Source organism: Cynara cardunculus, assembly GCF_001531365.2.
Source record: "Cynara cardunculus var. scolymus isolate 2C chromosome LG 5, CcrdV1, whole genome shotgun sequence".
NCBI classification, from domain to species: domain Eukaryota; kingdom Viridiplantae; phylum Streptophyta; class Magnoliopsida; order Asterales; family Asteraceae; genus Cynara; species Cynara cardunculus.
Window position 1 is genome coordinate 36,578,296 of NC_037532.1, and position 14,261 is coordinate 36,592,556.

General features: G+C 33.7%; 2 protein-coding genes across 2 annotated transcripts; one reads left to right on the top strand and one right to left on the bottom strand.

Annotated features, from left to right (window-relative positions):
• Positions 1-1,610: 1,610 nt before the first annotated feature.
• LOC112513780 (denticleless protein homolog A) lies at positions 1,611-6,743 on the bottom strand. Its single transcript, XM_025120141.1, has 16 exons — positions 6,677-6,743; positions 6,391-6,506; positions 6,068-6,176; positions 5,919-5,983; positions 5,759-5,797; positions 5,570-5,666; positions 5,388-5,475; positions 4,910-4,973; positions 4,756-4,832; positions 4,573-4,654; positions 4,316-4,404; positions 3,634-3,718; positions 3,474-3,542; positions 3,331-3,398; positions 2,983-3,031; positions 1,611-1,961 (listed from the first exon to the last, which is right to left on the bottom strand). Exons 1-16 carry the CDS (start codon positions 6,741-6,743, stop codon positions 1,611-1,613), a joined length of 1,515 nt encoding a protein of 504 aa, XP_024975909.1.
• Positions 6,744-11,750: 5,007 nt separating this feature from the next.
• On the top strand, positions 11,751-12,623 carry LOC112513753 (cyclin-dependent protein kinase inhibitor SMR6-like). Its single transcript, XM_025120111.1, has one exon. It carries the CDS (start codon positions 11,837-11,839, stop codon positions 12,158-12,160), a length of 324 nt encoding a protein of 107 aa, XP_024975879.1. The 5' UTR covers positions 11,751-11,836; the 3' UTR covers positions 12,161-12,623.
• The last annotated feature ends 1,638 nt before the right edge of the window (positions 12,624-14,261 follow it).

Below are 14,261 nucleotides of genomic sequence, written 5' to 3' on the forward strand. Positions count from 1 at the left end.
TTGCACGGAGCTTGTTTACGTAAATACCCTCAACTTGTAAACAGTAAAGCAAGCTACAACTGAGAGAGTGTACAAGCAAGCAATATATATTATAACAGTAAGAAAAAAAAAAGATGAGGTAAAGTTAACAGATAAAAATAATAAAGAAAACATCAGATATAATACTGACAACTACTAATATAAGAAAGAAAATTAGTTTAAATTTAAGAAAACAATTGAGTTTGTCTTTTAAAAAGTTTGGTAATATGCTCAAAAGTCAAGAAATAATGAGTTTGACAATATGTCTTCAATTAAGCTTGTCTAAGTGAGCTTTGGGAAATATGCCAAATGCACCAATAAATGTACCAAACTCACAAAGAGTTTTTGTTCTAATAGTATTTAGTAATTTTAGGGGTATTTGACAGTTGTTGAATGATTTGATACAAAATGATTAAATGGTCATATGATTAAAAGACTCTTATGATATAATGCAAAATGAAATATAATTATTTGCAATGAAATTAGGGTGTTGAATGGTTAAAAGAGACTCAGGATACAAAATCGTTCAAAGAATTTTGGGGTGTTTGGGATTGCTTATTTGAAACAATATGTGTTTTCTACAAAAGTTCTTATCAACTTATTATAAGTTAGAATGGTTTAATTTCTTCAAAAACTTCTTATTACCAGTTTGGCACCGGTATAAGTTGTTTATCTAAACGCTTAAAAGTGTTTATTACCGGTGTCACACCGGAATAAGTCAATAAGTTGTTTTTATAATCAATTTCAAACAGCCCCTTTAGAATCATAAAAATACAGACTTTTTTTATCTGATTTAAAACACTCAAAAAAAACTTATAAATACATCAGAAAGTCATTTTATAAATTTAGTCTCTATGGTTTATCAAAAATAAAATTTCTCTTTGTATTTTGAAATTATTAGAAAACCATCATGAACGTCCAAATTTAATCTCTCCCTCAAACGATCATTAAATAAGAAGTATTTTTGTATTTTTATCAATTTTGTCTTTTACCCAACCAAATGAACCAAATAATAAAATTGATTTTGATCAGATAAAAAAAACCAATATTATACAAAAATATCCCTCATTTAACAAAAAATTTTAACAATCTTTTGATGACATAATTTACATCTTCAAGGTTGTTTGTTTACCTCTTAATAGTTTTATTAAGAAACAATCTTTGAATCGTTAAAAGATAAATCTTGTTTGATTAAAAAAAATCTATCTCTTAATGGTTCTAAAACCCTCGGAATGGTTTTATATCCTAGATCTCCCTTAACCATTTAGAGCCTTAATTTCATTATACACAATTACCAAACAATTATATTTCATTTTGCACTATATTATGAAAACCTCTTAATCATTCCGACCCACTTAATCATTATGCACCAAACCATTCAGCCTCCTCTTTACATTTGACACCAAAAACTAGCAAACTAGAACCATATCAAAAAAAAGAATAACCAGGGGGATATGTTAAGTTGTTAACCATATTTATACTTATAATCTAAAACTGGGCTTATTTTGTTTTTAGTTTAGCCCCCTATTAAAAGACCATCATATAACAATCTTGATAATGTAGTTGTAGTATAAGATACTTCTGTGCAAGGCTTATGAAGGAGCCAGAAAGTAATCTAAGATGGTTTTTCTTTTTAAAGACGGTGGCGGATTCAGAACAGAAGACGGGCTGCCTAACGTAGCATCTGGTGATCCGTCACATGGTTCACGGATATATGATTTGGATGACTGTTTCCCAAGGGATTCAGGAGTTCGCATTTCGGGATTTGATGATGGGTTGGGAGAGCTTATCTGGACCAATGGTTCAAGTGGTGAGTCGGGTTCAGGTTCGTTTGTGAAAAGCATTGTACGATCGGTCTTCGGAAGTGCAAATAGTCTCCTTCGAATGGATGAGGTTGATCTTGTGTTTGAATAGCAACTGGTGTTGATGTTCCAAAGCCGGACCTGACATGTGAATACGTATGAGAACGAAGCCAACTAAAAAAACCAAACCAAACCAAACAAACCCAACTACATAAAATAGAGTCAAGGGTGTTATAATCTTTTTGGGGACTCGGTTACACATGTATAAGACAAGTAATAAATAAAACAAATATATTATATATTAAAAATCTTACGGATCAAAATAATAAAAACAACATAAAAATCACTTAAAAGATGTATATTTGGGTCCAAAAAAATTGGGGGACGTGTTTCATATGACACATTGGAACACCCTTCCGCACGGCTCTAAGTAGGGTGCAAAGAGAGTGTGATGCACACTAATCTTACCTCCATCTTAAAGAGTAAAAAGGTTGTTTTTATGAAGACCCCGGTCCAACTTCTAAAAGGGTATTCTTGGAATACAAAAATGTTGAAAAAAGGAAGCAAAAATCTGAATTTTTGAACAATTTGAATTCAAACATGCATCTTTCCCCATTAGATATCATTTGAAATTGTTAAAGATTTATTTTTCTTGCCACAAAACTGGAAATAGTGTCAATGTTGAGGGTTTCCAAGACGTTTAACTAATAGTCAAACATGTATAAACTATGTGCTCAGTCAAACGTTGCATAAGATGTAATACAAAATGGTAGCAAGAAAAGTTGTGTTTTTTGAAATTTGTTAAAAAATTATGAAATCTCGTTCTAGAGAAAAGAGCCAATGTGGGACTCTTAAAGCTCCCAAAGTGTCAAGAGAGGGCTAGTGAGTAGTATCTCTAGGGTTAGTGGGTAGTGTTGACCTAGAGTGATAAACATTGTCTTTAGTGGGTAGTGTTGACCTAGAGTGATAAACATTGTCTCTCATACCATGTAAGGATAAGTGGAACCAAGTTATTTACTCTCCAAAAGATCTCTTGTATACAGAAAAAGGATTCCGATATATATTTTGAAGATAGGTCCAAGGCTGGTAAATGTGGGAATCTAAAAGAATTTATGAGAGGAAAAAACATGTTGATATGATTTCATTGATTCGTAAGACTTACCACAGAATCATCGGCTGTAGTCGCTATTTTACCAATCTCAGATGAGCACCTGAAAATGCATAAAACCAAGGTAAGTCTGCATACATCTTTGAAGTATAAAAGAAACAATGACAACCCTGGGGCACCAAGGCTCCTCAGCTCTGCAAGGCATGCGGAGGAAAATCATAGTATGCAGCACTTTTCTTGCATTTTGTAAAGCTGACTTGTGACTTAAACCCATGATTCACAGATGAATAGCCTTAGTTATTGCTCCTAAACCCATGATTCACAGGTGAATAGCCTTAGTTTTTACACCAGGGATCATCCCTACAAGATGATAGAAGTGATATAGTTTAATGAAATGCATACCAATCTACTGCGGTTACTTCTCCACCATGCCCATTGAGCTTGATAGGATCTGCTTGAGGTTTATCCACCTGTTTTGAAATATCCAACACTTATATAGTGCCCAAACGTAAAGATGGAAAAGCGTTATCTAGAAGAGGATCTACCTGCCATACATAGGCATTTCCGTCACTAGAACCACTAAGTATATGGGCTGCATCAGGACTCAATGATGACTGCAAATTTCGGCATAGAGACCGTTTAGTTGTTAGCTAAAGCAAAAATACAAGATTTATCAAAAGAGAGATGGTTGGAAGCAATGCTTACTTTAACAAAAAATGTACTAATATCACATCCTGAGAAACTCTTTACAGGCCCATCCTCAAGCCGAAGTACATTGTAGAGATATATCCTGTAGAAAGCCATGGTAACTAATCAAGAAACAAGAACAAAAGAGAGTATATAGAACAAATCTTTAGAGCCAAGATGACACTTCAGAATTGAATGGAAGCTCATCAGCTGTGGTTTAAAGAACTCAGGAACAGCTATTCATACATGGAGATTAAACTGTCCCATGATCAAAGATACAAAAAACTAGCTTACGAGGATAAGGGCATCTTATTAGCAATCTTACTGAGCTTAATGAGACTCACAGCTTATTCAGTTAGCTATACATGACTCTTTGGTAGTGACTTAATGATATACAAAGCAGATTATCCAGTAAGCTTTTAAGGAGAATTTTATGCAGAAAGCTAAGTTTTTTTCCACACCCGTCTCTCCCAAATAAAGAGCACACTTCTTACATCTATGAAAAAGGACTCCCAAACAAAAACCTCCCAATTTATTCAGACAGATTAATCCACACAAACAGCTTTATTCATGCACGACTTAATGGAAAACCAACCAAAGAGCCTGAGTTATCACGCAATAATGTGTATAACTTCTCTCAAAAGAAATGTAAAGATTGAAAAGCACAAATAGTAAAGCTGTTAAGACGTTAAAAAGCTACCTGCTGTCCATGCACGAAGCTGAAATATATACTCCGTTTAAATCCTGGGACAAGCTAGATATGCCATGTGATCTCACCTGATATTTAGACTGCAAATTAAATATTCAAGTACATGTTGTATCAATGTACATTGCCAGCAAAAGAACTCTACTTCCCCACATATGGAGATGGCATATTGCCTTGTTGGGAATCACAATGGTTTCTATCAATCTAATGTACACTGATATATGTTTTAAATTTTAGATATGGATACATACCCACTTCCTTGGTCTGTTATCATGAGACCAGACCTTAGTAACTGGAGCAGTAAGGTTTCTTGTATCCCAAAACATTACAACACTGGAACAAAGCAACATTGATATGATTACAACCCAAAACAAGTCATCAATGCCCTAATTTTAAATGAACTTGCAAATGTAATGTAGTAGCCTCCTGCACACCTGTCTGCTGCTCCAGCAGTAGCAATGGAAACCTCATCTTTCAGATAGAGAACTGATGTAATGCTCATGGAAGCAGCCTGTAGTAAATATACACTTAGTTTAGAATTCAAGTAGATTGGAGTTTGTAGTGAGATAAAAATGTCTTGGAACTAACCTTGCCATGCCGACCCCGTGCTTTATTATTTGAACTATGAGCCCCAGGAACAACTGATACTGGCCTGAAATTATAGTGTTACTCAGCATTGATTGATATTAAAAGCATGATCACTATGGATATAGGCATTCCAATCTTTTTGGAGGCCTTGTTAAACTTGTACCAAGACAATAAATCAACCAATTATAAATAACACAAAGTATAAAAGTTCATCATCTATTGTGAAAGTCACTTAAATAGATTCATTCTTGGAAAGCCAAAATTGGAAATTGGAAATTGTCAAATTGACTAAAAATGTAAAAGGCTCAAGCATTACATTTCAACTAAAACATTATAATTGAAGTAAAGGTTAAAAGAAATATAATTAACTAAATACTGAGACATGTATAATTGGCCCCAAAAAATTTGGAGACCGTGTTCCATATTGGAACACTCTCATGCACGATTCTAATTATGGGGATAGGTATGGGGAACTTACGAAGTAGAAAAGTGGTTCCGCCTACGTTTAGAGCTCCGTAAGTCCCATAAAGCAAAAGAACCATCTCTTGAACCCGATACAATCATATCTGTTGAACACCAACAAACACAAAGAACCAAAGCTTAGGGTCAGCATCCAGTTCCTTTCAGGTGGAAATAATAAGTGAAAGAAAACAAGCATACCATAATTAGAGGGGTGGGCACTGATGGATTTCACACTTCCAGTGTGTCCAGTCAGTACTGCAAGATCTTTTCTTTCTTCGCTGTCCCATAACTTTATCTGTACAGAGTCCATAAACAATAGATATCATCAGTCAACTGGGTATAACAAGATATAAACAAAAATATCTAAAATTTATACTAGTTACTCACACTATGATCACCACAAGCTGTCAGTAAATTGGTATCATCCTGCAAAAATTGAATGCCATTCACATCATTTAATTACAATAAATGATCTTCAAGCCACAAAATTACAATTACCAACAAATCAAATGATCTGAAAAGATTAAATAGTTTGAGTCTTCTGTACCTTAATCCAACATACATCAAAGATTGCATTGTCATGAGCAAGCCACTCACATATCCTGGCTTTATCTGCAAAAAATACCAGAGTTTCTAAACTACATTCTAGCAGAATAGGCATCAATTATATAATATGATCAGTAAATGGATCTTCACCTGCATTTTCATTTTCAGTTGCTGAACAAGAATATTTGAATCGAGTATTGTATAAGCTAACATAGCCATCCTCACCGGTGACAGCAAGTATATGCGCATTTCTGCTTGTCTGCAAAATTTGTGTTCAAGAATTTGGTTCAACAAAAACCACACATATACATTATTTTCCCCCATTAGCTTCATAACTATACTAGTATTAACGTTTCACGGTCTATTCATTTTAAGAATTTTTCTAAATTTCCCCTTATTAGAAAATAATACAGCTAAAACACCAATATACTTGTGTAAAGGTAAAACCGATTGAGTTACGAGTGAAATCAAACCTTGCAAAACGATAAAGCCATTGGAGGAGTAACATTGTCCTCGTCAAGTCCAAATGCAAATTCTCCAATTATACTATATGTCCTAAGTACGTCGAGCACACACGGTCGCTTTCGTGCTGAAGAAAACATATACAAAACATTCACTTCGCCGATTTAAACAACCATAAAATACGTAATAACTTCAACAAATTTCCAATATGAAGACGAATAATCCAATTGTAAACAATCTGGCTCATTTTTGAAATCGATACAGTATTAATGAAAAGATAAGAACTGGAAAAGCTACCTCTGAAGCCATCGAGCTCACTGGATCTGATGTTTTGGAAGGCAGATTGATTTGTGGAGCTATCCATCTGCAAACTCCTGTGCTTTTCTTCAAATGCAGAGAGAGATTGAAGGAGAGATTTAGGAGTATTTAGTGGAATTTTAGGCTTTGGCGGGTGGTGGAAGGCGGAAGATCGACGGCGGGAAAAGTTTTGAAATTTTTTTGCGTTCCCGGCGGTGACCTCCCGCTACTTTTTTTTCTATTAAGAGAAAATTACATTTATAGTCCCTGTGGTTTGTTAAAAATTACAATTTTCGTCCTTATGGTTTGTTAAAAAGTACGGTTTTTGTCCCTATGGTTTGTTAAAAATTATGATTTTTGTACCTGTGGTTTGGAAGTTAAGCTTTTCATCCCTATGGTTTGTAAGTTATTGCTTTTTTAATCCTTATGATTTACAATTTATTGGTGTTTCAGTTCTTGTGACTTAAATTCTTTATAATTTTGGTCTCTTACACTTTAAAGTAGGAATTAGCCTAGGGGTAGGGGTGCTCAAAAACCCGACTCAACTTGATCAACCCAACGCAACCAAAATAACTCAACTCGATGTTTAATCGAGTTGAAAAATCTTCAACCCGTTGAGAATTAGATTGATATTTAGTTACTTTTATTTAAACTCAACTCAACCCGATGAACCTGGTATTTTTTTATTTCTTAGATTTAATATGATTATTGAATCTCTATTAATATGTATACTAAACAATTACATCATCACATACCCTCTTTACATATATATATTTTCAATTTATTCATCTCAATATACCTCATATATATATAGAGAGAGAGAGAGAGTTTGTTTCAAATACAACATGTTGCATTTGTACAATCAATGCAACCCAATAAATTGAGATATTTATGAAAATAATGAGAGTTTATTTATTATGGTTTGAATATTTATGGAAGATGAATATGGTTCATTAATTATGATCAATACTTTATATTAGGAAACAATCAAAACTTCTATAAAATCACATATTAATCAAATGAAATTGACAGTTGAGATTGGGTTGTATTGGTTGCACAAATGTCATGGGTTGTATAATAACTAACATATTTCTCTCTCTCTCTCTCTCTCTCTCTATATATATATATATATGTGTGTGTGTGTGTGTGTGTGTGTGTGTGCAGGTTGATAAATTAACTGAATATGACATACTTATTGTATGTATATGCAGGTTGAGAAATTAACGAAATATAACATACTTAATATTTAAGAAGTATGGATAAGTTGTACCAAATATTTAATGATAGAATAGAAAATTATGAGTTGGTTATATAAAACAATATATATTCAATGTTAAGAAAATATTTCGATGTACTAGAGTATCAACCCGATCATCCCTTACGGTTTGGGTTGAGTTAGGTTGCACTTGGTTTGGTTTGGGTTGAATTGAGATTTTTCAAGTTGCAAGCATTTGGTTGAATTGTTCAAATGTCTTCAATTCTATCGACTCAACCAGTGAACACCCTAGTCTAAGGATGAAAACAAACAATAAATTGCAAATCATAACAACTAAGATTGCAATTTCCAAATCCTAGAGATGAAAATCGAAATATTAACAAACCAGCGGGACAAAAATCATAATTTACTATTTCTTTCGAGTAAATTACATATTTAGTCCTTGTTTGTTAAAAGTTATCACTTTTGTTCGTTTTTTGTACTTAATAAGTGAAGTTTTAAACATTTAAATATCCGGGTAACCGGTTGAAGCATTATCCTGTGGTTAGTGACATAAAATTTTTTAATCTAAAATTAGTATTCAACCGGTTATCTGGGTACTTAAATGTTTGAAATTTTACATCTTATGCACAAACATGGAAGTTTTAAATGTATGTTATCCAAAATATGAATCAACTTAAAGTACGTTACTTTTTCGTACAATTTACCCTTGCTATTAATATTAAAATAGTGTTGTGATGGTCAAGCTATATAATACTTTAATAATATAATTAATTTTGAAATCTTTAAAGTTAAAAAAAAAAAAGTTTGTTGGAGTTGAATATGTTTTTAAAAATTTTAACTTTTAGATTTTTTATATTACAAAAATTATAGAGAATCTATCGGAGATATAACCAAAAAAAACAATCTACCCCACTAGTCAATGGGCGGGCCCAGATGTACTTTATTTGGTATTTTAATGTTGTATTCATGAATCCACCGACCGGTATACTAAAATCCGGCTTTTTAGTCTCTCGGGACAAGGGTAACGTGTATGGTAAGGGAAAAAATAAAAATATTTTAAAATAACTATCGATTGAAGGAGCTGATAGATCAAACAACCAGATAATTAAAGGGCTACGAAACCAAAAGCTAAGATGTGTTTACTGTTTACATTTTGTATCCTACAAACCACAGTAACTTGTATATATATGTTGTGTAACGAATATGGTGTTAAAATCGTTGTAAAATATTAAATGGTTAAAATTTGTGTGTTTTTTTTAAACAATAATGAACGAAAACAATCGTGCATATATGGTGGTAAATGATCGGTATTAATAACATATAAGATCAGATGAACGTTAGGGGCAGTCAAATCCATGGTTTATATAGATCGGAAACACAATCGAAAGCAAAATAGAAAACAGATCGTCAATCGACTCCTTATTTAGTAAATAGAATCTAAAACGTAAAAGGATAATCATACCTGTCGCAATCAGGTTTGACAAAGGTCAGAGAGTGCGGCGGACACTACGAGAAAGGAGGGTGTGAGAATGGTCCGCTTCTAGTCCTTTCTATTTTATAACGTATCTGATAAAAGGGCATTTTGGTAATTATACATGTAAAGACGCAGATATACCTGTTTTTAGGTATTTATGTATATGCAGGGTTTTACGGGCCTAAATAGAGATCCAGTACATGTGTTTATATGGGCTTGTATGCTTATCTGGGGCGCGATTGAACGATCCACTTAGTTTACGTTGAAATTGTTTTATGGCTTACGTTTACAGTTGTAGTTGTCGATCATATATTCCTTTTTGTTCCCTAAATCCATACAATAACTTCAATTACTTTACATTATTTTTGTAAATCATATGGTCATCAATCCGACTCTCCCTTGATTTGTCATTGTATATCAATTGGTTATCCGTTATTGATTTGGAGTTGCGTCACACACAAACACTTGTATCATCTCCGCTCCAGTAAGTTGTAACCCAGGTTCTTTTATGCATGTATTAGTTGGATTGAGATATCGAAACGTTTTCAAACCAGTCAAACTCAACTCATCTACAACCCTAACGACACACCTCTACCTAGAGTTAGCCATAAACCTGTCCTGAAACGATCCCAAATTCGCTCCTTAAAAAACGAGCAGGGCGGTCCCTGTCCTGATCCCGACTAATAATCCAGGATCTATGTAGGCATGGTTACTGGTTCGTGCACCACTCAATTTTTCGTCCCTGTGGTGTAGAAATTGCAGTTTTCGTCCAAATGGGTTGTAATTCACTGTTATTTTCGTACTTTAGAATTTGCTATTTACGTTTATTCATTGCAGTTTTTGGTCCATGTGGTTTACAACTCTTTAATGTTTTGGTTCTTCGTACGTACAAGTAGGAATTAGCCTAGAACGAAAATGAAAAATTTACAAAACCATAGGGACTAAAATCACAATCTCTAAACCACAAGGACGAAAATAGTAAATATTCACAAACTACAGGGACAAAAATAATAATTATTCACAACTAAAATCATTAATTAAATTAAAATTATAGAATTTCTTTTTACCACTTAAGTTTACCCAGTTTTAATTTTGTTATATTATTTGTTACAAATAAAATGACAAGGGTGGTTTTTTTCACTGGACAAATTGTATGAAAAACAACGTACTTTAACTTGATTCATATTTTAAGTAATGTATTTTTAAAAATTTTCATTTTGATATTTAAGATGTAAAATTTTAAATATTTAAGTACCTACCGGTTGAAGCATTAACCAGTTATCATGCTGATGTGATGAGTGATATAATATTCAACTCATTATTATTTGTTGATGTGATTAGTGACATGAATTTTTTTTAAAAAATCTAAAAGTAATCTTCAACCAGGTATTTAAATGTTTAAAACTTTACATCTTAGGTATCAAAATAAAGTTCTGAAAGTACGTTACTTAAAATAAGAATCAAGTGAAAGTACGTTACTTTTTCATGCAATTTACCATTTTATATTCATCTTGTCCATTCGTTTATCTTCGTTCATTTAACATATTAACAAACGAACAAACACATTTTCTTAATAAACAAACATGAACACACAAAAAATTCGTTTTTTTTAATTAACCTGGATATCCAACCCGCTATGTGAGCCGACTAATCCCAGGGGACCATATGCTTCAGAGGTAGCCCGGAGTCACTGCATTTGAACCTCCGTGGTCACAAGAGGATTTTTGTTTCTCCTTGGATGTGAACTTGAGACCTCCTGACACTTTTGATCTTTGGAGTCAAGCTCAAACCAATCATACACCATTCTTATGGTTTAAAATTTGTTATTTTACTGCCTGTATTCGTTCGATTTTTTTACAACCCCTAACGATAACGGGTTCCAAGCCCGGGCCAGGCTCAATTTAGCCGCCTCTACCCGAATAAAACAAACATGGTCATTTGGGTCTACTTTTCGGGTCAAAACATGTACTTTATACATCTGGCCCAACTCAAAAAGGACTATCTATTAACCTGTTATCCTCTGAACAGTGGGCCCATTGCTGACCTCAATAATGAAAACCACCGCCGGCCACCACACCACCACCGTCCTCTCACAACCAATCACGGCGGAACATAATAACATTGGAAACCCAAAACCCAAATCGCGCGGGAAAGAGAGCCGTTGTTGAATTATGGCGCCAAATTTTTCTTCATTTTGCTGCCCGGAAATTTACGGGCAAACAGAATCCTAAGCAAATTCGTTTTTAGGGTCTCATTTATATATATATATTATATATATATATATAAACCCCACTTTCTCTCTCTTTATCCTTTACCGCCTCCATTTTCAAAGCTTCCAAAAACCCTTCATTCTGCATATATTCTTATATTCTTCACTTGTTCTACAATCTTGGTTGCTAAATTGCATCAAAAGTTTGATTTTTGATCTGGGATTTGTTCGAAAAGCAATCTTTATCGAGTTTTCGATATGGGTTTTTCGAAAAAGCATCAAGTAGATGGGGAATCTTTAGAAGGGAAGAAATGGGTGATTGCTGGAATCGCCATGAGAGCTCCTTTGAGGTCTATAGTTACAAAAAAGGTGAAAGAAGACGATGAGAACTCAAATTCCAACTCCGGCGACACCACTCCGACGTCGAAAGACTCAATGATACCGGAGATGTTGCCGTGTCCGCCGCCGCCGAGGAAACGCCGGCCGGTGACCACTTGTTATAGTGGAAACAGGGAGTTTTTTACTTCACCGGATTTGGATTCTTTATTCAAACTCCTTTCAAATGCAGGAAAAGCCAATTAAATTTCTTGCCTTTTTTAGGGTTGTTTTCTATATCCCATCTTTGTTTTTCTTCACTAGTTTTATTAGCTCTTTTTTTAGGGTTTCTTAGATTTTTTTTTATTAACCTGAATATCCAACCCGTTGTGCAAGCCGACTAATCACAGTGCAACCACCTGGTTTGCAGATAGCCCGGGTTTCTTAGAATTAGTGTTTGTGTTAGAAGCATGTACAAAAATAGTAGTATATGATTCTTGATGGAGAGTAGTCAAATAGGTAGTTTAAGAGGTTAGGTTTTGGGTTCAATGAGATAGTCTTGCTCTTATGGGTTTGTTTCAAGTTTGAGGCTTTTATGTTTCTTGGGTTCTTTTTTGAACTCTCAACCTTTTAAACCCTAAATGGCAAATGGGTTATTGTCACAAGGGTTAAAGAGCTCTTTTGTGGCCAAGTTTGATGCTTTATGTTTGTATGTGTGGAAATTTACAAGTGGGTTCTTCACCCAATGCTTTTGAATGATCTTGTTTTCTTCTTATTACTAAGTGCTTAATCAAAAAGCTTGTTATTCCATACATAAAGATTGTTTTGTTTTCTTTGCTTGTTGAATTACCCTTTTAAAACCAACTTATGGTTTCCCTTTTTGAAACCAAGTGGTGAAATAGGGTTTGAGGGTTTAACATCTCTTAGAAAATAAACAACACAAACACTTAAGATGTAGATAACATTTATGGGTTGTTTGGTTTGTTTTTCTTCAAGTCATTTATGGGAGTTTTGTATGTGCGGAGTAATTTGTTTGTATAAATTGAAAAGATATTCTTTGGAGGGCTTTTTTCATAAATGGAAAAAACGTATTTTTAAATGGGAGTAGATTTAGAGAAAAAAAAACTTGGTTTTCTTCATAAAACTCCCCCTACAAGCTTATTTAATAAGTCATTTTTTTATGTCATTAAGCTGCTATCAACTTGTCATTTATAGTTGATCGAATAAGCTGTAACTCCTATTAAGCTACTAACAAACATGTCTTACCCATGTTTCAATATAGTCAGAGAAACAAATATACATAACTTTTTTCAAATGAAAATGATACTAACAAGATTCGAACTTGAGTCCAAGGTGAAATAAAAACATTGCAAACTAATTTTACCAAATAAAACTTGTTCTCGTTGTAGTTTTAAAATACATAGGATGACACACAACAAATTGATACGGTTGCATCTTGCACAAACCTGAAACTTTTACCCTTTGACGGAGGAATACTATGGTGGCACGTGCCACCTTATGCTCCATACCAGATTTGTCATTGTCTCACACACACACACATATACATATATATATATATATATAGAGAGAGAGAGAGAGAGAGAGAGAGAGAGAGAGAAAGAGAGAGAGTTTGGTTCAAATACTAACTAATTTTTTTGTGTTAGCTATGTTAACCAAACTCAACCAATTATATTCCATCTTTTCTTTTGGTTCAAATGTAACTCATATATTAAATACAAGATTTGTCATTTTATATAACTCCCAAATAATTAATTGGAGTTACAAATTTGAAAATATCACAATTAATCATGATGCAATATTGACATTGGGGTTTCACACGTGTTCGTATTCTATAATTCACATTTATTTTAATCGATAGTTTTCATCTTTGACATATGAACTAATAGAGTTTAACTAAATGCCCGTCTTTCCCCCTCTCTTGTATTGCAATATATAAACATGGATGTTACAAAATAGTCCCTTGGACTATACAAAGAATACCAACTAACTACCTGGAACTATACAAAGAATACCTTCTAGTCTAATATGAACACATCGGAAATCACACAGCATTAGATGCCGTGATTCATAAGTGTTCATGTATATTCAAGTCACTAGATGTTCATATGAATACATATACACACACAGAACATGTGAACACGTATGAAACACACACAGCCCTAGATGTCTTGGTTCATAGGTGTTCATGTACATACAGCAGAATTGACTCCTGAATATACAGAAGATGTTCATACGATTCACATGTCTAATCTTTTTTTTTGATGTGGTTTGAAGATATATACAAGTTGTTCATATGTCTGACAACTCGTGTATCAAAGATATATTACTTTTTACCTAAATACCCTTT